Genomic DNA, 27,451 nt, shown 5'->3' with positions numbered 1-27,451 from the left:
TGGTCCTACGGCCCAGCTGCTCCCTGGCCCCTCACCTGACCCCACGCTGTGGGGATGCCCCAGTGCCCTCTCACTGTCCCCCGGGCATCTGGGCCTGACACGTCTGCAGCCAGGCCCCAGAGGGGGGGGCTCCCCTCCAGACGCCCTCCCCGCTCCCCGCACAGGGCCCAGCAGGGACGACACCCACTCCTCTCCCTGCTCCCAAGAGCTCCCCACAGGAGGCCTCTCGGGGTCGGCTGGACCCCTCTCTCTGGAGGCCCACTGCTCCCACTCTGGGGCTCCTGCCGATGGGGAGTCCCACCCACGCCTGGGATGGCCTCCCCTCCTCTCTGCAGGTGCGCAGGACAGGTGGCTGGGTAGAAGGGCACTCTGGGTGCTTCCCTGGCTCTGCAGCTGCCGTCTTGGGCTCGTCCGATGCCCTGTCCCCTTAGCTTAGCGTCCGTCTGTCCTTTCATGGGTGAGTATTCCCCTCCCGCCCCCCGGCCTAGGTGTCCCGTCCACACTGGCAGCAGCGGGGGCTTGGCACCGGCCCTCCCCTCCCAGGAGCCTGCAGCGCCGGGTGTGGCCGAGTCAGAGTGACTGCAACCTCACGGGAGACCCCGAGCCGCAGCCGCCCCGCTAGGCTCTCCCAGATCCCTGACCCTGAGAAATGGCGGGAGATGAAGAAGGTTTGCGTTCGAGCCCCTGCGATCGGCGTGACTTGTCACACTGCAGCAGGCGGCCAGTACTGCCGCTAACGACAAGTCTGAGAGCCCCGCGTGTCCATGGAGTGGCCGTGTGCCCCAGGCCTCGGCTGACGGCCAGCCCCACTCACCAGGTGCGTCCGCACCAGCCTCCGTGGGACGGCTGTGCAAGGCTCCCACCCGGGGTGAGGCGGGTCCCCGCGCGCTGGTCCCATGGCCAGAGCCACTGCCTTGTGAGGCCAGCGCGCACCAGCACCGCCCACTGCACGGCCCGTTTTACTTTATCCCGTTCTCAGTTGGCTCGGCTCCCTGGATCCTCGCAGAGCTCCCTTCTCCAGGAGCTGGAGAGCGTCTGCGGGACTCGTGGGGGGAGCGGGCGGGGTCTTTATTTAGCTCAGGGAAATGTGTTCCTTCATTTTAGACAAGCGCTTCTCCCATCTGCTCCTCACTCTCCTCCGGGAGCTCCTGTGACCCACCTCGTGCTGCCTCCACCTCCACCCCAAGAACTGTATCTCTTCCCTTGTGATCTCCCAGTCGCCAAGCGGCTTCAGCGCCGGCCACCTGTTCCTGCCCTCCACCGTCAGACTGCTGGGAGATCGTGTTTTCACTGCAGAAAGCCAATGGTGCCAGCCTCCTCCGAAGCTCTCTCCTTGATCATCAGCTCTGTGGCCGTGCTCTCCTGTGGCTCTGTCTCGTGGGGCAGGGGCTGGGGGTCCTGACCCGGCCACCGGCACACCACCGAGCCAGGCGGCTGTGGTCCGCTCCTCCGGGCTCCGGGGCCCTGGCGTGCAGAGACCTGTGGACGTGGAAACACAGCAGCCCCCACCCAGTGCTGGCGGGAGGACACGGCCGGCCCAGCACTGGAGGGAACCTGGAGGGGGGCAGCAAGGCCCAGGATGTGAGGCCGGGGACACACCCCCATACCCTGCTCCTGTTCAGAGCCTGTCTCCTGACCTGGTCCACGTGCCTGGCAGCCACGCTGGCCTCCTCGTTGGCCTCAAGCCCCTCGGAATGTCCTCTGTGGTTGGGAGAGGGGCAAGCCAGCTTGGGTCTCGGGACAGCCGGAGTCGGGCCACCATGAGGCCACTGCCACCTGTAGCCTGGCCCGCAGGGGTTAATGGGCCTAGGCGCCCCAGGGACGTGTGTGGAATCCCCCCCCCCCCCCCCCCGCCACTCCCCAAGGGCCGGTTTCTTCGGAGACTGGAGACTCGGCTGTCAGAGCGGTCGCCAAGCAGAGCCAGCTGGTGCAGTCCCCGGGGCCAAGCGCCAAGGACGCGGCAGGCAGCACCAGGGCGGCGGGTGCAGGAGCCTCTAGTCCTGGTCTCCAAGCTGCTCAGCACCCACAGCAGGCCATCTGCCAGGGCACTGGGTCAGCCCGCTGGGGTGGGACGTGCCCATCTGTCCCGGCACTGCTCCCTGCTCGCATCACGTGGGGTGGGAGGACGAGGAAGAGGACCACCGGACTCCAGCCCAGGGGAAGCAAGCATCTCCAGGGCCGTGTGCACGGATGCCAGCTCTGCCCACGCCGTGGACGTACATCAATGATCACTGTGGACAGGCCACTCTAACCCAGTGGGCGCAGCGGGTCTCTCTGTGTCCCCTGCTCTCGGAGAGAGTGCCTGCTGCCTGAGGCAGCCGCAGCCTCCACACCTCTCCCAGCACAGCCTGGCCAGGCACCCACTGGGGCCTCAGACCTACCCCAGCCCCAGTGCACACCTGAAGCCCATTCCCCTCCAAATCCTGCCCTAATCCCATCACCATTTTCTCTGGACTGCACAGGGTCTGGATCTTAGACGCAAACAAGGGGGGCACAAAGACTCTGCTGGGCCCATGTGGCCTCCCCGGCCCCTGGCTGGAACCATGTCCAAAGGCCCTGGACGGGCTGTCAACCCAGGGGGGTCCTGGCCCTCAGTGCCCATGCCGTTGAGCCTTGTGCCCCCAAAGCCCCCTGTCCACCAGGTCTGGGAAGGCCCAGACCTCTCTTTAGTGACACACACCCCCAGAGGCAGTGGAGAGCTTCCCCAGCCGAGCCCTCCGGTTCTCGCTGAGGCCACACGGTCGTGGAGGGACCCGGCCCGCTCATGGCCCGGCCAGCACATACGGCGCTGCTGCCTCCTTCCCTTCGACGTTCTGCCCAGGCTGCCGCCCGCAGGACTTCATGCCGCTGCCCCACCGGCTGGTCCGGCCGCTACCCACAGGCCCTGGCTGCGCTTCGTTTCTTCCCCGACCCCTCCCAGATGCAGCCTTGAGCCGCCAGCATTCCCCGCTGGCCCCGTGTGAGCACGGTTAGCCCGTACGGCTTGGCCCTGGGTCCAAGCCCTGGACCGCCCCTGATGTGCGGCAGGCCAACTCTGACGGCTCTGCTCCCCATGTGCGTGGGTTTGCACTGTGTGCGCTGGTCCCTGACCTTGAAAAGTGGCTTCCGACACATTTAGAGATCTAGGACAAAAGCCCTTATTTCTGCCAGGCACCAAGGGGCCTGAGTGACGTGTCTGAACGGGTCTGGCCCAAACCGAGCCTTCTCAGAGGCAGACATGGAATGAGCCCCTGGAGATAAGCAGGATGAGGGCTTGCTGCTGCCCCGCCCCCATCTGGACGGCAGGGTTGCCTGCAGACCCGGCCTCACGGCAGCGGAGGAACTGACCGGACGACGCAGGAGCGCCTTCAGGAGACGGCTCCTCACGCGGCCTCTGGAGAGCCCGTGCCGGGACGGCTGCAGGACAGGCGTCCTGAGCCACATCTCTGCACAGCAAACGTGTGCTGCTCCCAGCCCACGCCCAGGCTGTCTGCAATCGTGTCCTTCTGTTTCTTATAAACATTGGTCTTGGCCTTGCTCCGTGACTTAGTGACCACCTGCCCCCTCGAGGGAGAGCGAACGGCGTGTGCACGGCCCAAGGTGGACGTCTCAGTCAGCCTGCCGCAGCCGCCCCCGATTCGTCACACCAGCCAGGCCCAACAGTGGCTTCCAGCCTTGTGTTTTCCTTCTCTCAAGGCTTGACTTGGTAATTTCTTGAAACCTTGATAGCTTTTAATTAATAAGCAACTTTAAGCTGTTTGAAAAGCTTTCTTTTTTTTTTTTTTTTTTTTTTTTTTAGCAGTTTTTATGACAGTAAGCAAAGCACCTCCTTCCCCCTACTTCCAGGAAAGTTCCCGCCGAGCCCGTGTCAATCACACAGGATAGTTACACGCTCACGGCCTCAGGCCCCCAGGGGGCCCCCAGGGCCCGCTGGCCATCTCCCCACCTGTGGCCACCATGGCCATGTGGCCCAACACGCGGCCTGCACCCCAGCCTCCCTGCGCCCGGCTCTCCACCATGGAGCCTCCATCCCACCCGCCTCCAGATAACAAGGAACAGCACCAAAAAGAGCAAGGAAGGCCAAAACGTTTAAGTTATTAAATCAAATATACAGAGTGATTCATTTAATATGTACATATTTACAAAAACGCACTTTCACGAGAAGGGGGCCGGGGCCGGCAGGTGGGCAGCGGCCTGGAGCCCACGGCAAACGCTGACAGTTGCGAGGGGAGGGTCTGTGTGAAGGCACTTGTCACGAGCTTCGATACTGCCCTCGTCCCGGGGAGAACAGAGCAGTCGGGAAGGGCACTTCCGGAAACACAGTTGAAAGATCTCTACGGCCAGTGCTCCAGGCAGGAGCCGGCGAGGACGGCGGGCGGAAGGCCAGGGTCTGCCCGCGGGCCTCAGGCAGTGCCGAACACTGCGGGCTCCTGCGAGGACCTCAAGCCCCACTGACCACCACAGGTGCCACTGACAGCCACGGGCCATGCCACACACCACAGGTCCCACTGACAGCTTCAGGCCACACCGACGACCATGGGCCATGCCAAAAGCCACAGGTGGTCCCACCGACAGCCATGGGCCACACTGACAGCCACAGGTCCCACCAAATGCCACGGGCCACACTGACAGTCATGGGTCCCATGGGCTCTTTGGCCTGGAGCCACTGAGAATGCCAAATGAGGAATAATAAGGAAGATTCTGTAAACAGTGCACCACTTCTGGTGACGACAAACGATCTGGTGAGGACACAGACACCCTCTGCTCTCTCCTGCCACACAGCGAGTGCGACACACAGAAACGTTACAAAAATAGCAACTATCCGAGAATACTCCATTGTGTTCCGCCTGACAGTCCTCGAATAATTTATACAACGTTAAAGAAACGTAGAAAATAAACATTTGTTTTTGGTTTTTGGTGTTTTTTTACACAAAATAAAGAAACTATGCACACGGCCTCAGCCTCCTACGGTCTGGCGGGTGGTGTGGTGCCCGGTGAAGGGTCCTGGGTCCCGGCCCAGCTGCCAGCCCCTGCCCTACTCCTTGCCAGCGTGGCGTAAGTCCTTGACGCTCCTGACGGCACGGTTGTCCACTTTGGGGCCCGAGGCCCAGCAGGCCGGCCTCCCGGGCGAACAGCTGGGGTCTTTGGTGAATTTGTGCGAGAGGAACTTCTCGGCCTCCAGGCAGTCTCCCTCACCGGGGCCGGGCTCCTCCTCCTCCTCCCCCCCGCGGCCCGCAGGCCCGGGCAGCACCTCGCCCACCCTGCGCGGTGGCGGCGTGAAGTTCTTGCACGGGTAAAGCACGTCTTTGTGGCCCCCACACAGGCCGCCAGCACCCAGCCGCTCGATGGGGTTGCGGATGGGGTTCAGAGGGGCCCACTGGTTGTTGGCACTCTCCTCCCGCGGCAGCCGGCTCCTCTCCCGCTCTTTCCTGCGTTTGCGGGTCCACCATACACAGATGACCACACACGCCAGACACAGCACGCTGAAGACGCCGCACAGCACGGGCACGAGCAGACCTGGCGGGGGCATGAGAGGGCTGGCAGCGCGCAGCGGCTGCCTGAGGGGAGGGACCCGGGCAAGCGGCTGGGGCAGCAGGTGCAGGGGGCGGCCAGCAGGGGGCAGGGCCGAGGAACAGACAGCTCCCCCACCCCTGCTCAGCCTGGCCCCGCCCCCTGAACCACGGGTGCCTGAAGGGCTCCCACTAGGCCCCCAGGCCCCCTGCTCACCCACGGAAGAGCCACCCACGACGACCGTCTCCACTTTGACCTCGGTGACAGCCAAGAGCAGCGAGCTGTTGCCCCGCTGGGTGATGGCGGCCACGATGGCGTGGGCCGTGCTCTGGATCAGGCTGCTGTCGGGCAAGTCCCTCGCGGGGCTGAAGGACTACAGCAGAAGACAGCATGAGAGGCCCCCACTCACCGCAGGAGCCAGCACGGCCTGCCTGCCCCATGCCCAGACCAGGGAACACCGAGGCTCCCGGCCAGCTGCAGAGAGGGATGCAGGTGGCTGCGGGCTCAGGGCCCCCAACCCCATGGTTCAGGCCCGGCCCGCCCTTTCTCCTGACCCCCTTACATCTGGGATGAGCGTGGCTGTCCCTCCCATATAGACGCCTGGCCCCAGCTGGCCACGCCCACAGGCCCCAGGGCTCTGTATACACGACTGCCCCCAGTGCCTGCCTCTGGCTCAGCAGCCCCCGACATCCCAACGGGAGCAAGCAGCCGGCGCCCTGAGAAACCACCCTGCCTTTCCCCCCTTCTCTCTCCCTGTACTTCCCCAGGGCCCAGCCTCGCAACGCTCAGAGTTACCAGTTCACACCTGATACCTAGCCAGGGCCCAGAACAAGGCCCTGAGCACACCCGCTCAGCCACGGGCCCGGGCCAGTGCCCAGGCCTGGACCGCACGTCCCAGGGCACCCTTCCGGCATAGACATGGAGGGATCCAACACAGGCAGAGCAGGGGGCCTGGTGAGACCTAGACTCCCGCCTGGCCCAAGCACCCAGCCTGCCTCTCCGCCTCAGCCCCACAGCTCGGAGTCAGGGTTCCAGATGAAGGCTCCCCCCCGCACAGTACCAACCCTGGGCCCGCTGCCTTCCTTGTCCCTGTTCAGAAGGAACCCCGCTGCTATACTCCCACTGTCCACCCTGGACCCTGGACACTGGCCTTCCCTCTCTGTGCTTCCTCCGGGCCTCAACTGCTGCCCAGGGGCTCCCACAGCTCAAGACCCCTGCCCAGAGCCCTGGCCTCCGTGCCTCAGACCCCAGACCTGAGAAGGGATGAGAGCCAAGCCCAGTGTCCCAGCCACCACTCCATCAACACTGCTTCCAAAATCCCCGTGCCCGATAGCAGCCCCTGGCCGGCAGCTCCGGTGACCTGTTCTGCAGCTGAGCCCGGCCTCCTAGGACCTCCCCCTCCTGGCACCTCCACCCATAATCTCCCTCCACGGACGTGGGGCACCGCCCCTCACCCGCAGATAAGTGTTCTCTTTCTCCACCAGCTGCCCCAGACCCTTCCTTCGTTTCAGCAGATGGGACAGATGACCCAACCCTGCACCCTTGCTCCCCATCCGTCGAGAAGCTGACCCCACTGACGGCCCATCACCATCTCCACTGGCCCAGAGCTGCCTCCTCGTCCTCCCTGCCCAGTCCCAGACAGTCCGATGCCCCTCGGGCCCTCCGACCTCTGCCTTCCTCCCCCTGCCAGCCTGGCTGCACGTGCCGGCCCCACTGAGCTGTACGAGTGCCCAGCCCAGCCCCACCAGCCCCCGGTGAGGGCACGTCCCCCAATGTACAACCACAGCGGAACAAAGTCCTGGGTCCGTGGGTCACCCTGCGCCCCCAGGCACCTGGGGACAAGCCTGGCCCGGGCCTCTGTCCCCAGCACCTCCCAAGAACGTAGACAGAATGGGACTCCCGAAAAGGGGAAGCAGGTAAGAGCGACCACCCGTTTGCCCAGTGCTCACCACAGCCACCTCTACTGCACTGGCCCCTGAGGACGGCCGGTCACAGAGCAGCACAAGCAGGCGGTCCCGGGCCACCGCCCTTGTGGCCGGCAGGGCGCGGATCCCAGAGCAGATGGCGCCCACAGTGGTGCCCTGGGCGGGGATAAGGAGCACATGTGCAGGACCCCGGGAGCCACGGACCTGAGGTTGCCCATCCTTCCCCTGGTCCCATGGGCATGTGGCAGGTCACATCTCACGGCCCACGAGACACAGGGCAGGGACGCAGGGGGCCCAAGAGGGAGCTGACTTCCTAGTGCAACCCAGCACCCCCCACCCAAGAAACAGACCGCCCGCAGAAGTCAGGTTGGGTGGGGCCTGCAGGCGTCCCCACTGCCCTGTGCTCACTCTCCTGCCAGGGGCAGCTCCACCTGCAGGCCCAAGCGGGGGGAGGGGGCCTCAGCTAGTCCCCAGCCCTCCTTTCTGGACTCGGAGGGCTCAACCCTCCCTCCTGCCGACCCTGCGAGGCCAGGGCCCCTGAGCAGTCCCCTGGGCCATCTGAGTGGCCAGTCTGAGAAAGGATGGTGGCGTCAGCGTTCTGCAGACGCTCCGTAAGCCCAGCTTCTGGGACCACTCACCTGGGGCACTTGGTCGCGGTTGAAGCGCAAGGTCAGGCGGGCACAGTTGTTGTCCAGGTGGCTAGAGCGCGGCAAGCACAGGGTGCCGGGGAGCAGGGGCTCCTCAGTGCCACACTCCCCCCAGGCCGCACAGGGCGGCTGCAGGCACTGGCCTGGGGCCTTCTCTTGGCACCGCTGCCCTGGCGGGCACTGGGCACTCAGGGTGTCGGGTCGGCCGGCCAGCAAGCAAGGCTTGTGCCCACACCACACCTGGGTCAGGCACGCACACGGGACAGACGCAGAGACACGCAGAAGAAGACCCACAGACACACACGGGCACCACGCAGGAGAGAAAGGCGCGGGTGGGGTCAGCAAGGCCCAGGGTGCCCTGCCCCACCACGGTCTCCCAGGACAAACTCAGAGCCAGAGTGGACCCCCACCAGAGCAGGGGTGGCCCGAAGAAGGACGAGGCCAAGGAGGGCCCCTGCTGGCAGCTCTGGGAGCCTCAGCAGGGCCGGTTTCCCCAACTACACAATGAAAGCGAGGGCCTGCTTGTGGCCCTCTGGTCCCACAGGCCAGGGGACAGCAGGCTAGTCGGGGAGGCTCCGGGTGGCCCTCCTACCTTGCTGCAGTCCCGGCGACCGTCCACACAGCGGCAGCTATTACAATCCTCCACCCAGGAGCTCCCATGCGCGAAGGGCATGCCCTGCGACCAGCAGGGCCTCCCGAAACCAATCACTGTGGGGAGAAAAAGGGGGGTCATCTGCAGGCTGGCCCTGGAGGCCAGGTCCTCCCCATGGCCCCGCCGGCACGGTGCCCCCCACCTACCATCCTGGCACCGCGGGCCGGCCCGGCCTGGCGGGCAGCTGCAGTGATAGCCGTTGATCTCGTCCACACAGGTGGCCCCGTAGGCACAAGGCGAGGACTGGCACTCGTCAATGTCTGCAGAGAAAGCGGCCCAGCTCAGGAGGCAGCGAGGGGGCCAGTGCCCACACACACAGGGCCCGGGAGGACGCTCAGACAGGAGAGGAGACCCGTGCAAACTGGTGGAGCCCCCGCCAGCCCGGGCCTCGGTGTGCCCCTTGGGGCCTCTGGGCCGGACGGCACCGGCTCTGTCAGCGGTCCAGGGCATTGATGAGCACCTGCCCCGTCCTCCTGCACACACCACACGATGGGCACGAGCCTCCGGGGACCCCTGCCCTCACAGGGCAGCCCCCAGCTGAGCAAACTGCTGGCGAGGCCCGGACGTGCAGGCGGGCTGGGAGGAGCCCCCACGGCTGGGCCCCGCGGCACCCCCCTCCCCGCCCAGGCCCCCCGGGCCCCTCACTGATGCGGCAGTCGGGACCCGCGAAGCCAGGAGCACACTCGCAGCGAAACCAGTTGATGCCATCGACGCAGACGCCGCCATTGTAGCTGCAGGGCAGAGAGCAGGTCTCAGGGAGGCCCCCCCGCAGGCCGAGCTCCCCGGGGTCAGCCGGCCTCCGGGGCGCCACTCACCAAGGCAGGGGGTTGCAGTCGTTCGTATCTGCGTGAGCAGAGAGAGGAAGATCAGCACTGCATCCACCTGCCCAGCACCCCCTGTGCCAGGCCTGGGGGCACCGTCCACGCCAGCCCACGGGCACCGGGTGGGCCAGGCCTGGGGGCACCGTCCACGCCTGCCCATGGACACCAGGTGGGGACGCTGAGGGTGGTGGGGCCAGGGGCAGCTAGCTCCAGAGGACGTGTCCCGGGGGCGGGGGCCTATCCTGGAGATCTCGGTCCATTGGGGGGATGGTGAGGGGTGTGCAGGAGCGCCGCTGCACAGGGAGTGCCTGGCACACTGATATAGGCCAGGACTCACCAGGAGCAGGGGTGAGGCTACAGGGCTGGGGGTGGAGGAGTCAAAAGTGACACCGCAGGTTCCGGGGTACAGCTGGGCTTTGGTGGACAGGTGCAAGGAATAGGTCTAGGGAGCCAGGTAAGGAGGCCCGGGCTCCCACCCCACAGGCCTCCCCCCACTCCCCACGGCCTCCCTCTGCAGCCCCCCACCCACAAGCTCACTGTGCGTGCAGGTGCGGCCCTCCCAGCCGTCCCGACAGATGCAGGAGAACGAGTCCCCGCTGCCCACGCACGTGCCCCCGTTCACGCAGGGGTTGGGCAGGCAGCTGCTATTCCTGGCTGTGAAGGGGGAAGGGGAGAAGATGGCCTTGTTGTCTGCCCGCGGCAGGCGTGGGGCCTCAGCTCGAGACCCTGAGGCGCCAGGGCAGACGGGGCCAGGGGCAGGCGGCCAGTCGGGCGGTCCGGGGGAGCGCGGCACCTGCCACCCCCGCCCCCGCCCTGTGCGCCCGCTCACCCACCGATGTTACAGGTGCTGCCCTTCCAGCCCGGGGGGCAGGCGCAGCGGAACGTGTCCCCACTGTCGTAGCACGTGCCGCCGTTGCTGCAGGTGTAGGCGTCACACTGGAACTCGCCTGTGGGCACACGGCCGCTCAGTGCGCATGCCCGCGGCGGCGGGCGGCCCAGGCGCGCCAGGGGCCCAGGGGCACTCACGCGAGTGGCAGGTCTTGCCCTTCCAGCCGTCGTCACACGCGCAGTAGAAGTCATTGACCAGGTCGTAGCAGCGGCCGCGGCTGTGGCAGGGATCGGGGAGGCAGTCGTTGGGATCTGGGGGCGAGGACGCCGGTCAGCGGGGGTCGCCGGCGCTCAGGGAGGGCTTGGGGGGTGGAGGTGGGGGGTGGCGGCAGGAGAGAGATAGAGGGGCAGGGCAGGATGGGGCGGCGGGCAGAGACACCTGCAGGGCACCGCCCCAGCCCAGCTCCCTTCTGGGTACCAACCACCCAAAGTTGGGGACCCACTGGGCGCGGGGACCAAAGGGGCAGCGCAGGCCCACTCACTGGTGTCGCAGAGCTCGCCCTCCCAGCCGCTGGGGCAGAAGCAGCGGAAGGCGTCCACCTCGTCGATGCACGTGCCCCCGTTGCGGCATGGCTGCCCCAGACAGTCGTCGATGTCTGCAGGAGGCGGCGGTGAGCGGGGTCCTGGCGGCCTGCCCGCTCCCGCCCCCCGCGCGGCCCCTGGCCACTCACTCTCATGGCAGTAGGCTCCTGTGAAACCGCTGTCGCACACGCAGGAGAAGTTGCCCCCGGGCAGACTGACGCAGTGTCCGTGCGGGCCGCACACGCCCGAAGGTGCCACGCCGCCGGCCGCTCTGGGCCCGGCCTCAAACCCGCAGCCGTCGATCACTGCGGCACACGGGGCGGGGTAAGCACGCCCGACGGCTGCCGGCCCCGCCCCCGCCCCACAGGCCCCGCCCCCCACTGGTGCCGGCCCCGCCCACCTCTGCAGGCCCCGCCCGGGCACAGCTCCCTGGGCACAGAGCAGTTCTTGCCACCCACGTCGTCGGGGCATGCGCAGTAATAATCGCCCTCCAGGTTGTAGCAGCGGGCACCATTCTGGCAGGGGCTGGGCTCGCAGAAGTCTATGTCTACCTGTGGGGCGGGGAGCATCTGTGAGGGCCCAGACCCCGGCCAGAGGGACCGGAAGACAGCCACGCCTGGTGTCCCTCCGAGGACTCCCGGAGGCCCAGGCCCCGCTCAGCCCGCACACCCAGGCCTCTGCTGCCAGAGCCTGCAGGACCGCCCATCCGAGACTGTCCAGGCCCATCAGCTGGACGGAAACACCTGCAGGCCACCGGGCCCCTCCCGCCACCCTCTGCTCCGAGGCGGCCCACTTCCTCTGCCTCACCAGGCAGCATCCGGCTTTCGCCCCTCCTGCTGGCAGGAAGGCCAGCTCCTGACCCCCTCCCCAGCCACCACAGCCACCCTGAGCCCAGCCTGTGGGGCTTTCCCAAAAGCGTCCCTGCCCAGTTCCACAGCTCCGGGAGGAACTTCTCCCAAGGGCCCCTGGAAGCCACCAGTCAGGAGTGCTGCCCGTGGGGCCCCTGGAGCCCAAAGGCCCGGGCAGGTCAGAGGAAGGTGGAGTCGCGAGGTGCCAAGGACCATCACCTACCCCTACTGGGACACACGTGTGACAGTGCGGCCCCACACACCCTTGGGCACCCCGTCCCACCCCAGGGCCCTCTTTCACGCTGTTCACATGCTCTACCGTACTAGGACCATTCCAGCCACAGTGGGAGGTCGACAGACAGGGCACCTGGGCAGCCAGCGGATCTGCCCGGGCTCCTGGCCCACGCCATCAGGAGGCACTTGTCATGACAAGAAGTGACCCTGTGACCCTCCCCCTGCTCCCGCCCACCCAGGGCTCTCAGGCCCGGTCTCCATCCAGAATCGGGCCCAGGGTACTCTGCATGGCCAGTGCCGACTGCAGCCTGTCCCGCTCACTGGGGCAGAGCCCCGGCCTCACCTCGCACAGTGGCCCGGAGGTGCCCTTGGGGCAGTGGCAGCGGAAGCCGTCCGCCAGGTCCTCGCAGAGGCCACCGTGGCAGGGGTAGCTGGCACACGAGTTCAGCTGCAGCTCACAGTGCCGGCCACCGAAGCCCCGAGGGCACACACACTGGTAGCCGGTCGTCAGGTCCTGGTGCAGGGTGAGGAAAGGCAGGGGGGTGTGAGCCCCAGAGGCCACCTTCCCCCAGGGCAGCTCCAGCCCCCACGGCCCTCCCATGTGTGTTGTGTACAGGGGCGGGGAGGCTGCGACTCACCTTGCAGGTGCCACCATGCTGACACTGCCCACGACAGTCGTTGACGTCTGGGGACAAGGGGCAGGGTCACGGACGGGGTCCTTGAGCTCCCCAGCCCCGCCCACCTGCCGCCCACCCGCCCATACTGACTGATGTGGCAGTTGACGCCCTTCCAGCCCGGAATGCAATCACAGTAATAGCCACCAATCAGGTTTTTGCAAGAAAAAGCGTTAAGGCACGGCTTCCCTTCACATTCATTGGCGTCTGTGAAGGAGACAAGGGGAAGCGATGGGGCTCGGCCCCGCCTGCCCCCATGCCTAGCGCCCGCAGCCCCAGCAACACCAGCAGCAGCCGCCGCATGCACAGAGCACGGTCCATGCACACACATGCCCCATGAGACCCTTACCCAGCTGGCAGGTGGCCCCCACCCACTGCTCGGGGCAGATGCACTCAAAGCCATCCACCTGGTCCACGCAGGTGCCTCCTGCCGCGCACGGGTTGGAGGCGCACTCATCGATGTCTGGGGAGGGACCGAGGGAGAGGCGTGGGAGCATGGGCCATGTGGGGAGGCGGATCCGTGGGGGGCGGCAGGGCCATGTGCCTGTCACTCCTCCCCTGACTACAAGGCCCACAGCTACGTTTGTGGAGTCAACCACTCTGCCTGATCCCCACTCCCAGACCCCCCTCAGATACCAGGCTGGAGCCCCCCACTCATGTGACTGAGTACTCACCAAGAGCACAGGTGGGCCCGCTCCAGCCTGATGGGCAGTGGCATTCAAACCCGGAGGGCACCTCGTGACAAGAGCCCCCATTGGCACATGGGTTGGAGGCACAGGCGTGCTCAGCTGCATTGGGAACCAGAGACAGGGGTGGGGTTGGGGGTGTGGCAGCCCCAGCTCCCCACCTTTCCACGAGGGCTCCCCCCACCCCCCGAGGCCCGAGGGTGGGGGCCAGGCAGTGCCCACTGCACCAAGAGGCCAGAGACACGGGGCCCTGCCAGGCTCCCTGGGCACCAGCCCAAAGCCAGTAGCTGGCTGCCGACATACCCCGCTCACAGTTCTTGCCCGAGTAGCCCTCAGGGCAGGCGCAGCGGTACTGGTCGGGCTCGGCGTTGATGCACGTGCCCCCGTTGGTGCAAGGGTGGTGGCTGCCACAGTAGTTCAGGTCTGGGGACAAGGGCAGGGTCCTCAGATGCCAGGCCCACCCCTCGCTCCCCACCTTCCCCAGAGGGCATCGTCCTTCAGGCCCGCCCGCCACCAGCTACCTTTGTTGCAGAGCAGACCACCCCAGTTGGTCTCACAGTTGCACTGCCAGGGGTCCACGCAGCTGCCGTGCACACAGCCAGGGTACGGGACACACTCATCACAGAACCGCCCCTGCCAGCCGTAGCTGCACCTGCAGGGGGCCCGGGAGCGTGAGGCCTGGTGGGGGGAGGGTGGACTCCAGGAGCTGTGGCTGCCGTGAGGGTGGCTCAGGACGCAGGCGCAGAGTCACGTGGGCCACCCCTAGGGCTGGCGGCCTCAGCCTTTGAAGCGGAGCAGGCCCCGGGCCAGGCGGGGGTGATGGCCCCGCCAGCCAGCCCGCACCCGCACGGGCACTTCCCGGCCGCTGGCCTCGGATGGCCGGCCGCAGCTGCCCAGCCACTCCTCCCTGAGCTATTTTGGGACTCACCCCTGAGCAGGGCCCCAAGAGCAAGCGCTGAGAAAGGAAGGCCCTGCCGGGACCCTGGGAATGAACGGGCCAGCTCCAGCTCGCCAGGTGCCGCCAGGGCTGGGCAGCACCCGGGGCCGGGCAGGCCAGCAGGACATCAGGAGAGGGCTCCAGGCTCAGCCCCGGCTCTGAGACCTCGGGTGCTGTGTGTGACCTCACCTGGAGCTCAAGGACAGTAACTTCTCTCTCCCCATGGAGCCCTATCAGGGGCCCACCTCACAGATGGGGACACAGAGGCCCACAGGCTCACCAAGCCGGCCATGCAAGAGGCCCAACGCAGGGCTGTTCCTGACCCAGGAAGAATCACCCTCTCCCTGGCAAATGGCCTGGAGAGGCCTCTTGGCTCCAAGGCCACGACCCCAAGGTCTGGCCCTGCCTGCAGCTGTGAGCCCGGACTCTCTGGGAAGTCCTTCAGGAGGAGAGGCAGTTGGCTGGGGAAAAAGGGCACCCGGGCCACTAATGGAAGTCCCACTCCAGGTGGGGCCAGCCTGCCAGGGCCCAGAGCTCAGCCTGATTCGGGGACACTGCTGTCCGGCCAAACAGCCCATCGTCCTGCAGCGGACACCCTGGGGACCAGCAGGCTGCCCTCCAGGCCCTGGACAGTCCCCCCGGGGGCCCCCTTCCTAGAACTGGAAGGTGATGAGGAATGGGACTGTCATCTAGGACCGCCATCTAGGCAATGTCCCTTCCATGCCGGCACCTGGCACGTGAGTTCATTTTTCTAAGGAAGGAGCCATGGCCCTTCCTGGGCTGTCCCAAGCCCTATGGCCAAGGGCTGTTGACAAGCTCCACGGGCAGGCCACAGGGAAGCCCAGGCTGGAAAACTGGGCCCCATCATCCAGCCCCAGATGTGCCAGGAGGGCTCACGCATGCAAGGGCCGCACATCCCCACCAGGAACCCTCCTTCCAGGTGATGTGAGGAGACCAAGGCTGGCGGCAGACCGAGACACGCCTTGGGTCACCCACCAGGAAGCCACAAGGCCAAGCACAGTGCCTAGACCCCCACAGGTCCCAAGGATGTGCTCTCAGCCCTGGGTGGGGCAGCCCTCACCAGGCCCCGCCTCCCCAGCTTCCCTGGCCTGTGGCTCCAGAAGCCCAGGGAGGAGGCGGCAGGAAGGCACAGCCATCTCCGCAGCATCCGGTGGGGGGGTGTCCTGTACTGAAACCTGAGCCCTGAGCCACCAGCGGCAGCTGGGCCTCGCCCGCCGCGGAGGGTGGGGATGCACCTATGGGCCCCACAGCCCACACCAGCAGGGGAAGGGGGAGGGGGAGATCCACCTCTCCCACCTTCCTCCCACCCCGGCCACTCAGTCACTGGCCATCGGCTGCAGGCCCAGCATCAGTGTGGTGCGTGGCACTAGGGGGCAGGCCAGAGTACGCCGGCCTGAGAGCGGCCACGCTCACTGCCCGTGGACCGGTCTGCCCAGAGTCCCCAGGCTCACGCCCATCACACAAATCAGAGGGCAGGGCCACAAGGGAGGGTGCTGCTCCAGGCACCCAGCCAGCCTGGTACCCACCTCTGCCACCCAGGATAAGACGCCTGGGGGTGCTGCCCCCCAAGACATGAAGCCACCCCGGGCCAGGCTCCCGCTAGATGCCCCCTCATCCCTGCACGATCAAGAGGCCCACTCAGCTTGTCTGAGGTACGGCAGTATGGTGGCTGGGTCAGGGACCCCCTCCCCCACCGCCAACCTCTGGCCTTGCTGAGGGCTGCCCTGGGGCTGGCCAGGCTGCTCTTCGTGCCACCTCCCAGGCCAAAGCCACCACAGGACATGCAGAGGGGTCGCCACCCCTCCCTTCCTGTCTCCCGAGCCAGCGAGCTCCCAAACCAACTGGCTGTCCCTGGGCAAGCTGCTTCACTTCTCTGGGCTCAGTGTCCTTGCTGCAAGATCCCCACGACAGCAAACCCACCCCCAGAGTGAGGTCCTGGGATCAATGAGCCCGTGGCTGGAGCAGGGCCTCCCTCGCCCCTCCCTGCTTGGCCGACAGGCTGCAGCCCCTCCTATGGACTACCTGAGAGCACCCACCTGGTCCCCAGCCCCAGGCCATCCTGGTGCATCCCTGGAGCCCACCCTTGCTTCCACACTGTATCCCTGCCATGCTCGAAGCCCCTCACCTGCTCCAAGCCGGGTGCCTGCAGCTGCCTCGCTCCCCTGCTCCCCCCACCGGCAACAAGCTCACCCACAGCTCCCACCCCCACCCCCCTGCCGAGCCCCCCCCACCCCCGCTCAAGGTCTCCAATGGTTTCCCCTGCCTGCAGGAGACTGCCAGACCTCTCACTCTCCTGGTGACTCTACGACCCCCAGTCCATCCCATGTCATCTCCCGGTGCCCTGGACCCCTCAGCTCATCCTGTGTGTTGGCTCCATGACCTCTCCTTTCCATCTGCCCCCCGCCTGGGGCTCTAAACCCCGCCTGCATGCCTCCGGCTCCCCACCCGTCCCGTGTCTCGGGTCACACTGACCCCTCTGCTTTGGCAGTGTCTCCCAGGACCAAGGAGACATGACCCCCAATATCACCTCCCCTCCTCTGCCCTGCCTGCTCTGCCTGAGGTGGCAGCTGTGCTGTTCAGCAGCCCCAGCAGGAAGACTTGGGGTCCTCCCTGCCCCCCAGCTCTTCTTCCCAGCCCTCACTCAAATCCACTCCAGGATGCCTGTGGGTCCCGCCCACCTCCCCATCTCCTGCTGGTCATCGCCCACCACTTCCCAGCCCTGCGGCAGCCTCCACACTGGGCTCTTCCCACATAGCAGCTGCCCTGGTCCTTCCAACTGCCTCACCCCACCCCAGCCCCTCCAGCGCCCCTCTTCTTTCCCAGGTCCCACTCCCACACTCGGCCTCTCTCTGTCCCCACCCATGGTGTGAGCCCCAGTGCCCTCCGTGCCTCTTGTGTGCTGGGCACCCGTCTTTGGGTGGCTCCTGGCCCCAAAGTTAGGTGGGACGGCCCCTTGCCACTATCCTGAAGGAGCTACCTGCGTCGGCACCACCCAGCCCCAGGACAGGCATCGCCCCGTGCTGACTCTCCGCACCCGGGTCTCTGCCATCCGGCTCAGCCACCACACCCCAGTGCCATGTGCGGGGGAGGGGAGGTCCCGCCAGTGCACTCACCTGCACTCCCCCGGCACGGCACAGCCCCCGTGCAGCAGGTTACATCCTTGTTTGCACACGGCTGCGAACAGAGGGGACCGCGTGAGGCCTGCGTGCGGCCCCGGCGAGGTGGGCCAGGCACCCCACGCGCCGCCCGGACGCTCACCCTCTTTGCACTCCTTGCCCATCCAGCCGTCCATGCAGGCCTTGTTGCCATACTGGTCGCAGGTGTAGTGGCCGAAGAAGTCGTTGCGCGGCCGGCAGAACTTGTTGCAGGTGGCGCTGTAGTAGTTCTCGTCGCAGCGCACGCGGATCCGCAGCTCCAGGTGCGCCACGTGGCCGCTGAAGTGCAGGCTCTTCCAGCGGTCCTCGGGGTTGATCATGCCCGCGTGCGACACCCGCTCGATCAGCAGCTCCTCTTGGGGGGGCGGCAGAGTCAGCCCGGCCGAGGCCGCCCTTCCCACGGGGGCGGCGGGAGCAGCCCGCGGAGAAGGGCCGCCATGGCTGGGGAGGGCGGGCGGGAGAGCGGGGGCAGCAGGGACACTGGCCAGGCCACCACGCCCCCCTCCCTGCGTGGGGGAGCCGCGGGCACCGCAGCTCCGCGGGGTCACGCTCGCGAGGCTGCCCTCCCTTTCCCTCTGCTGCGACTCCCTGTCCAGGGGGTCGCCCCCAGCCGCAAGCACGATGGCCCTGTCCCGAGACAAGCCTTCTCTCGCCCCCAGACACGCGTCGGTCCGGGGCTCTAACAGCCTGGCCTCGCTTCAAAGAAAGACACTAGGGGTGAGAGGACAGGCTGACCCCCACGGGCACACAGGCTCATGAAACTGTTCCCAACTCTTCTGTACCGTTTGGGATTTTCCACGATAAAAGGCTCAGAAATGGCGGGCGCTTCACCCGCCTGTGGCCCTAAGCAGAAGCCTAGGGAGAACGCCCGCTCCGGCCCTCTCCTGGCACGGCCTCACACCCTGAACCTGCCCCTCCAAACCCTATCTGGCCAAGGTGCCCGGCCAGCCCGTCCCTCCGCCCACCCAGTCCCCTCTGACCACTGTCCCCAGCCTGGCCCCTCCAGGCCCCAGCGTCATCATCGGCGGGGCGCGGGGCTCAGCCTGCCTCGGCACCCACATGACACTGCCCTCAAACACAGTGCACCCATCCCCACGGTGGCCCCTCTGTCTGGCCAGCTCCTCGGGCTGTCCCAACCCCCACCCCCAACGCAAGCCCTGTGCCTCTACCTCCAGAGTGGCCAGAGCCCCACTCACCCGGCCGGCTGCCCCAGGCCCAGCACCCCGCAGCCTCCTGGACTCACTGCGGCCTCCACAGCGGCCCCCAGCCCAGCCCTCCAGCCCAGCTTGCAGGTGACAGCCCGAGCAAGCCAGCCTCCGGGAAAAAGCCAGTGTCCTCACGGGGGCCCACACAGCCTCCGCCACCTGACCCTGGCCTCACTGACCTCGTCACGCCCCCGCCACGCAAGCCCATGCTGCCACAAACACCTGCTCACTCCTGCTGCCTGCACCGCTCCTCCTGCTTGGTCCACGGAGACACCCTCGGCCCTGTCACCACGGGGCCCGAGGACCCCCACGCACAGGCTGGCCCGCCAGCACGGGAGCCTCGGGGAAGGACCATCAAGCCCCACATTCCAGGACAGGCAGGCAGAGAAAGAGCCACAGAGGCCCAGAGAGCCTCTCGGGCGCCCAGTCCACCATGCACCCGACAGGGCCCCAGGAGCACACGCTCATCAGGAGAGCAGCACAGATGAAGCCACAACTGAGGTGAGGACACATGCACAGCTCTGCAGGTCACACACACGCTGAGCTTCCTGGCAGCCACGGCAAAGAGGGAAACAGCACACTAGATCCTTGGGGGTGGGGGCAGCCTTCCTGGGATCTGGGCCCTTGTCCCCAGCAGGCAAAGGGCGAGGAATCTGGCCCCATGCATCTCTGTGGCTATAGGGGGTCCGCCTCCCAGTGCCCTGAGGGGGGCCTGCAGGCAGCAGCCCACCCCAGCCTCCCAGCTCCCAGCTCCCAGCAAACTCACCATCTGGGGTGGTGTCATTGTCCCAGTCCCAGGCCTCCACAATGAGGGTGAAGGAGCGCTGCAGACACAGGAGCGGGCAGTTAGGTACCGGGGCCCCTGCCTGCCCCCGTGCCCCCACGCTGCCCCTGGGTCGATGAGGGCTCCCCCTCCTCCTTCGCATCCACCCCGCCTCAGCCCTCTGTCCTGAGGAGCAGCCTCAGACCCCAAAATGACCCAGAGGAGGGAGGCTGTGCCCCCGGGTCACAAAGGCTCTGGGGACTTGAGCTCCTGCGGCCCCAGTGGCCCACACATAGCTGGACCGGCTTGAGTCGGCGTGGAGGGGAGGCAGAATTGACTCCGGCAGAGCAGGGGGCTGAGGGCCGGCACAGCCCAAGTGAGCGGCCACAGACCAGGGTCCCCCGGGCAGCCCGGAACTGCAGGATGGCCAGTGGGAGCACCCCTGGGCACCTCCCTGGGGCCTGGAAAACAGGAGGGCCTGCTGCTAGCAGAGACCCAAGAGGACCAACGCTCTGTCACCACCCCAGCTGCCCCTCCACGGGCACCCAGGGACAGAGGGCGGAAGGCACAGCCACCGCGAGCCCCTGACCGGCCCGCGCTCCCGGGCTGCCCCCAGGCTATGCAGGTGCATAGTTCGACAGCACGCACCCCACAAACCTGCCTCCTCAAGAACAGAACGGGCAGGGAGGGGCCCTGGCTGCACAGACGGGGAAACTGAGGCCCAGAGACTGCCCATGGTTGCCACGCCCCACTCCCTCCTCCAGGACAATGCGATGGGGTGATGCCACCAAGCAACCTCAGGACCCAGCCTCCCCACGAGAGTAACCAGAGCCACCAAGCGGCCCCACCCTTGTCACACGGGGCACGAGCTCCAGCGGGAGGGGCAGGCCCAGCTTGCCTGGCGGGGACCTTCCGTGGCTCCCCTGTGTGCCACTCAGCCCTTTCAGACTGGCCATGAGCACGCTTGCCCCCTGTCCATCCGGCCCTGGCTGCCCTGGGTTGGGGGCCCATGGCACTGGGCCACCTGTGTAGCCACAGGCTGGCTGGCTTCCCACCCAAGGGGGGGGCCGCCTGGCAAGCCCAGCCTCATCCCCGCCCTCGGCGCCCCCCGTCTTCCGGCCCTTGCAGTATGGCTGTGCCGGGAAACCACGCTTCACAGCCAAGGGCCATCGCCTGGGGCCGCTCCGCCACCCCCACAGCCTCCTGCTGATGCCCAAACCCAGGCCTTTGGTTCCGGCCCTTGGTATGCTCCAGCCGCAGACAGGCCCCGGCCTCCCCGTACTCCCGCCGCGCGCCCACTGCCCGCCACACCCAACCACACCACGACCTCTGGGTATCCGGGCCACAGCCTCCCTTAGGGACCCTCTCCCTGTCCCCACCCCCGGCCTGCAAGTGTCCCTCCCGCGAGACAGCCCCGGGGCACATTGGCCCCTCCTCAGCTACGCTAGCCTTACCTGCACTGCTGACCCTGCCCTGAGCACAGCCTCCCAGATGCCCCAGGAAGACCCACAGGACCTCACTCCCATGCAGGAGCACACGGGAATGCAGGGGCCATCTCCACACTTCTAGAACATTCCCTGCCATGTCGGGCTGTCACCAGGCTCTCAGTCCCACTTCTTGAGTCTCCCGTAAATGCACTCCCCACGGCCACTACCAGGCCAGCTCCCTGCAGCCAGTGGGGGCTCCACACCCCCATCCACGGGAGCCCCGAAGACCCCCAGGGCTCTGTGTCTTCCCCACGGTTCCCGTCCTCCTTGCAGCCCCCCAGCCCCTGCTCTGCCTCCAACTCAGCCTGCCCACCCTGTCCCTGGGCCTTTGAACACACAGCTCCCTCCCGGCCAAAAAACGCCACCCTCAGGCCGGCCTTCCCCTGGCCACTCCCCCTCCTGGTGACAGCTGGAGCGCACAGCTCCTTCCTCGGGCCCACTTCCTCCATTCACTCGCAGCAAGCACCAGGGGCGGGTGACTCAGCGGGGACCCAGGGTGAGGTGCTGGTCTAAACAGGGGTCAGAGCAGGCTTCAGACAGGGAGCCCTGAGGCTGAGAAAGAACTTGGGCCGGCGTGGCAGGCCCGTGGCAGAGGTAGCTGGGTCTGACGGCGCCCGGTCACCCACGCTGAGCAAAGCGGGTGGCTGCTGGCGGGTCAGTGAGGCCCGAGACTGGCCGGCGGCAGGGCTCTAGCAGCCACTCCGGCCCCTGTGCAGACTGGGCATGAGAGGACAGGCCGGGGCTCAAGTCCACCAGCAGGACGAGTACCTCAGGTGACCAGGGAGCTCCTCCTGGCTCCCAGGAAACCCCACGCCAGCCACTCAGGTAGGATTACCGCCGCCTTCGTCCGCGCCTGGGGCTCCGGTTACCCCTCCCACAGGGTGCACACCCGCCCGCCCGCCCACAAGGGCCCCAGCGCCCGCCAGCTGGGCTCCCCACACACAGACAGCAGGAAGTCATCCAGAGAGAACCTGAGCCGGCAGGTGCACCTCCCCCAGCACTGGGCCCCCAGCCCCTTCTCCTCCCACAGGGCCGGCCTCCAAGACTCAGTTTCCCCAACGCAAATGGCAACCGCTCACCCCTGTGCTTCCTGACTCGCTTGCCGCCTGCCATGGGCCAGGATAGGGTTTTGTCAACCCCAAATCCCCAGAGGGCAGGGGAAGCAATAGGCCCGGAGGCCTCTTCGGTGTCCTGCGACTCCAGGGGTGGCGCAGGGCATCCCTAGCAAGCGCTCAGAGGAGCCCCAGTCCCTCCTCCCAGGCCAGCCTCACTGAGCCACCTGCCTGCCTGGCCCTGAGAGGCCTGCCCAGCGAGCTGGCCTGAGTCCCTGAAGGCCCAGCCACACCTCTTCCGGAAAGACTGCCCTGACCCACCACCACGTAGGTGGACCCCCAGCCTGACCACCTGACTACCTTCTCCCCAACCCAGACCCCCAAGGCCAGGTCCGAACGCTTCGTCTGACCCTCAGACTGGGCAGGCAGTGCAGCAGCAGACCTGGGACTTGTGCACACCCGCCCAGGGCCTGGGGCACACCATGGCCGAGAAGGCCCAGCACAGCCCAGGGGCCCACTGCCCAAGTCCACGGGCTCCAACCTGGTTTCCTCCCACAGCATCGCGCATCAGCAACCCAGCCCCCCGCGGAGCAGAGCGTGGTGCCGGCGCCAGGAGCTCTAAGCACAAGAAGCTCTAAGCACAGATACATTTCCTGAAACCTGAGCCTTGGAGAAGCCCGGGCCTCTGCCGCCATTGTCCCCAGGGAGAGGGGGAGGGGGCCACCTCCCCCCAAGGCTCAGGAGGAGGAATGTTTCACACGTCCACCCCACACAGGAGCCCAGACACCCGCACTCCACACCAGAGAGCAGCCAGGGCCTTGCTGCGCGCACCCACGCTCAGCCCAGGGTCTCCCTGCGCCTTGTCACATGGACCTTGTAGGGTCCCTGTAGCAAAGCCCACAATCTGCACATACTAAACACACCTTCCTCACCCGGGGTCCTGGGGACGGGGACCCCAGCTCACCCGGGGTCCTGGGGATGGGGACCCCAGCTCACCTGAGGTCTGGGGAGGGGGACCCCAGCTCACCCAGGGTCTGGGGATTGGGGCTCCCAGCTCAGGCCTGGAGATTAGAGATGCTTGTCACCCAGCCTGGCTCCCCTGAGAACCCCCCTCATTGGGCCAGCCTGCCCCCCTGCCCACTCCATCTAGATTACCACAGAACAGATGAAGGAAGCCCTATAAAAACCACAGTCCCTCCCATGAAACCCCTACCACAAACCCTCCAGCATCCCTGTCGTACTGCAGCCTTGCTCCCCCCAAAGCCTAAGGACAAAGCGTCCAGTCCATTTCTGAGCCCTCCACTGGCTGGGGCAGCCCTTCCAGCTCTGCCCTGCTATCCCCACACCAAAGCCTCACACAAGACTCCTGACACCAAGCAGGGGATGAGGTGCAGAGTGGGGTGTGGCCTGCTGAGCCCCAGCCAAGCAGGACTCCCAGCCCCCCCGGGATGGCGTGGGAAGGTTGCATGCAGTGGGCCCCAGTGTGCTCCAGGGGTAGGTTGGGGTAGTAGAGTGGGGGCCAAGGCCCATACCAGCCCCAAGCTCCTTAGGAGGGGCAGGGAGCACAGGCAGGATGGTGTCTCACACCAGCAAAGGCAGCTCAGGGGCCCCACAGACCCCAGTCTGGCCCATCTTGGGCTGGAAACTCTCAGCTGACAAGCTCCCGTGACCACTGGCCACAAAAGAGTCAGGCCCCGTGTTCATAACCCACCAGATCCTCTCTAACTGGCCAAACACCCTCCACATACCCCTGAGCACACCACGGCCCCTTAGGGACTCTGGCCTTGTGCAAGGCGCCAGTGGAAGGCCAGGGAGTCAGCCTGGGGGCTTCCACAAGCCCAAGGCTGCACCCTGCAGCCCTGTCCCCCTTCATGAGCTCCCTTTATGGCCCCATTTCACAGGTGGGAAAGCCGGGCCCCAGAACCTGCCATGCCCCAAGATCTCAGGTGGCTGCACTGTCAGGGTCTGTCCACATACACACAGCCCTCTCCTTGAACTCATAGTGCACACGACAAGGGACACCTATGGGTGGGGTCCCGGGGTCCTGGGTACTAGAGCCTGGCCCAATAGGAAGGGGTGCACCTCCCGCTGGCCCCTCCCTCAGGATGGGGCCCTGGCTGCCACACCACCCCTCCATCAGACAGCCCTCGGAGTTCACCACCCATAAGGCCCCTCCAAACCCTCCACTGTCTACCCACCACACCCAGAGGAAGCACACACGCACACACTCACGCATGACCACACGTGGTCTCCATCCTGTCAGCGAGGCACCTGGGCCAACAAGGGGTCGCTGAATTCCTGGGGGCATGCGGCATCTGTGAGGTGGCTCAGGAGAGGGGCAGCGGCCCCCACTCCCGGGCTGCCTCCTGGCGGCTTTACCCTGACCTCCCCGCATCCAAAATCCCGGGCCTGCTCCTCTCCAAATACGGAGCCTGACCCCAACCGGGAACCACACACCATGGACAGCACGGCCCGTGCAGTCAGGTCAGGGTGAGGTTCAGGACCGGCCAAGGGCAACTTGAGGGGGTGAGGGGTGTGGAGCCCACACTAGCTCCCCGTCCTCCTGCCTCCAGGGGCGTGGACAGGGTGCAGGAGGGGCCGCTTCCCACGCCCTCCCGCCGGTGCCCACCCTTCCACCTCCGGCCACTTTCCAGGTCCTCCTCACACCCCCTACTCCCGGGCGCAAGCTGGTCCTGGGCCGCAGCCCTCCCCACCCCATGAAGCCCAAATGCGGTTTCAAACGCGCCCTGGCTCACGGGACGGAGCTGGACTTGCAGCAAACCAAGGCGGCATGGCCGCGGGGAGCGGAAATACCAGGGCGCTGGCATCACAAACCAGCCAGGCACCCAGCAGCCAGGATGCGCTGCCGGCGGGGAGCAGAGACAGAAGCTGCCCCCAAACACGCAGCCGCCCCACGGCCGGTGCAGCCTGAGATAGAGCCCCTCCTGGGGAGGCAGCTCGGAGCCGGAGCAGGACAGGTAGGCCATCCCAGGGGCTGCTGCCCAGACTCCAGGGCTCCCAGGAAGACGAGGGCCTGCCCTGTCCCGTTCCAGCCCTGGCCAGCCCATGGGGCCAAGAGCTGTGAGGGGCACGCGGTGGCCCCGGCACATTCCTCCCAGGCCTCCCTGCCCCCACCCCTGCTGCTGCCAACTCGAGCAGAAAACACACCCTCAGGTAGCGATTTGGAGCCATGCTGGCTCAGGCCCAAGTGCAGATGACAGGCTGTGGGCTCTGCTCAGACCTGCCTGCTGCGCTGCTGTGGGGGCGAGGGGGCTGAGCTTATCGTAACTGCCGGGGGCCCTCCCAGGCCTGCCCCTGCCTTCTCCAGCAGGGATGCACTTCCCACCCAAGGCCCCGAGGTCAGGGGAGACCCCAGAGGCCAGCCAGGCAAGCAGGGGCAGCGCCCTGGCTAGAGGGGACCCTGGCCATCCTCCTTATAGGTGGGAGCTCCGAAAAGAGCAAGGATGGGGTAGTGGGCAAGGCTGCCTGGCCTAAGCTTAGGAAAAGGTGTCAGCACAAGACTCAGAGCCAACCTTGGCCAGCTTGGCCTCGACTCCCAGCCTCTCCCCAGACCAGGATACCAGGTGGACACGTTCCCTATGCTCCCCACCGGCTGGTCCAGCCAAAAGTCGGTTAGAAGGCTGGGCCATCAATCACACCCTGGCATCCTATTCCAGCCCCTCCCTGCTCACAGACCCTCTCCCTGTCCCTGGCCAGTCCTGCACATTGGGGTACCTCTCCGGGGTCTTCTCTCATTCCTGCCCCACCCAGGCCTGCCGCAGAAACCTGGAGTGTGGGGGAGGGGGGCAGGCTCTGCTTCAGAAAGTGGACCCCCTCAGGCATCGGGAGGCCTTGGCTGGCCCACCCGGCTCCCCAGGGCAGCCCACAGGACTAGGCCACATCCCTCCCAGCCTTCCCAAGTCCATGGTTCCTGCCTGCCTGGCACCCCCCTCAAAAAAAGAACAAACAAAGCCAAAAGCCCACAAACGGATGATACCACAAAAGAGCACACCAGGGCCCACTGTCTCGTCCCTGGGGCGGGGCGGAGGGGGGGGTGTCCTGGGACAGCAGAAGGGGGTGCGCCAACACTCGCACATTGGATCCTCCGGGGCCCAGGTCCCCGGGCGCTAGCCCCAGTGGCCCCCCACCTCCACCCTCGGGCATCCAGGAAACAGCAGGGCGGGCGAAGGCTGGCCACGGGCCCGGGGCGGCTCCGCCAGGGCCTGCCCCAGACCAGCCCCAGCACGCGCGGCGCACATGCCTCCGCGGCTTGCCCGGGCCGGGGCGCCGCGCCTCGCCTCGCCTCCCCCATCCCCAAGACAGACACGCGCAAGAAGACGCAGGCACACGCCGCAGGCCGACGCGCACACTGGCCGCGGCCACCACCCCCCCGCCCCGCCCCTGGCGCGACCCCCGCACGCCCACGTGGCCAGGCGCGGACCGAGCCCCACGGAGCACGCGCCCCAGGCCGGCCCGCCGCGCGGCGCCCCCTGCCGGCCCCGCCCCGTCCGGGTGCGCGCAGTCTGCACGCAGGGCCCGGCCGCAGGTGCCGGAGCGGCGGCGGGCACCGAGGGAGGAGGGGGCTGGGGCGGGGAAGGGGGGCACGTACCGGCCAGGCGAACTGGAAAGGGATGACGACGAGACCGGGGTCCTGGTTGCCTCCGGCCCGGGCCCGCGCCCGCGCCCGGTCCCCCGCGGCGCCCGCCGGCGGCAGGTAGAAGGAGTTGCCGCCCAGCACGGGCGTGGCGCCGTGGCCGTAGCTGCAGGGCCCCGTGGGCGTCACCTTGGCCTGGTATTCCTTGAGGCACACGCGCACGTACGTGTCGCACTCGTCGTGGCCGCAGCCCCCCGCGCGCGTCGTCCGGCCGTCGCCGTCACAGCAGGCGCCGCTCAGCAGCTCCCCGTTCACGTTCCGCAGCGCGCTCAGCTGCAGCTCGAAATAGCCCATGGGCCGTGCCGCCTAAAAATAAGGCAGAGGGAGAGCGCGTGGAGGCGCGGGCCGGGGTCGGGGAGCCGGGGCGCGGGGGTGGGGGGCCCTCCCGGAGCCCCCGCCGCGGCGCGCAGCCTCGAGGGCTGCTAACTGCGGCGCCCGCAGCGGTGCCGCCCGGCCCCGAGGGGCGGCCCGGTGCGCCCCGTCCGCGCCCCCCGCTCACCTGCACGCAGAGCGCCAGCAGCAGCAGCAGCCTCCGGGGCAGGCGCCCCCGGCCCTGCGCCCGCATCGCCGCCCCGGGCCCCCCCGCCGCGCCCGCTGCCCCGGCCCGCGCCGGCTCCAGCGCCGCCTGCCCGCCCTCCGAGCGCCGGCGGCAGCGGCGGCAGCGGCAGCAGCAGAGGCGGCGGCGGCGGCGGCGGCGGCGGCGGCGGGCGTCGGGGCGGCGATGCGGGTGCCGGCCGACGCGGGCCTGGGCGGCGGGCGCGCGGGGCGGCGGCGCTCGGGCTCGCAGGCG

General features: G+C 67.2%; 1 protein-coding gene across 1 annotated transcript; it reads right to left on the bottom strand.

Annotated features, from left to right (window-relative positions):
- Nucleotides 1-4,051: 4,051 nt before the first annotated feature.
- Nucleotides 4,052-27,226, bottom strand: JAG2 (jagged canonical Notch ligand 2). The gene is made up of 26 exons (XM_040641237.1): nt 27,161-27,226; nt 26,617-26,967; nt 19,472-19,529; nt 17,604-17,855; nt 17,459-17,519; nt 13,909-14,039; nt 13,691-13,810; nt 13,376-13,489; nt 13,051-13,164; nt 12,795-12,908; nt 12,666-12,712; nt 12,371-12,541; nt 11,346-11,496; nt 11,095-11,250; nt 10,906-11,019; nt 10,562-10,675; nt 10,369-10,482; nt 10,073-10,189; nt 9,530-9,557; nt 9,360-9,445; nt 8,861-8,974; nt 8,655-8,770; nt 8,054-8,302; nt 7,440-7,571; nt 5,707-5,863; nt 4,052-5,496 (listed from the first exon to the last, which is right to left on the bottom strand). Exons 1-26 carry the CDS (start codon nt 27,224-27,226, stop codon nt 5,015-5,017), a joined length of 3,729 nt encoding a protein of 1,242 aa, XP_040497171.1. The 3' UTR covers nt 4,052-5,014.
- Between the last annotated feature and the right edge of the window lie 225 nt (nt 27,227-27,451).

Source organism: Ursus maritimus, unplaced genomic scaffold (assembly GCF_017311325.1).
Source record: "Ursus maritimus isolate PB19 unplaced genomic scaffold, ASM1731132v1 scaffold_25, whole genome shotgun sequence".
Classification (NCBI taxonomy): domain Eukaryota; kingdom Metazoa; phylum Chordata; class Mammalia; order Carnivora; family Ursidae; genus Ursus; species Ursus maritimus.
This window is presented reverse-complemented; position numbering and strand designations above follow the sequence as displayed.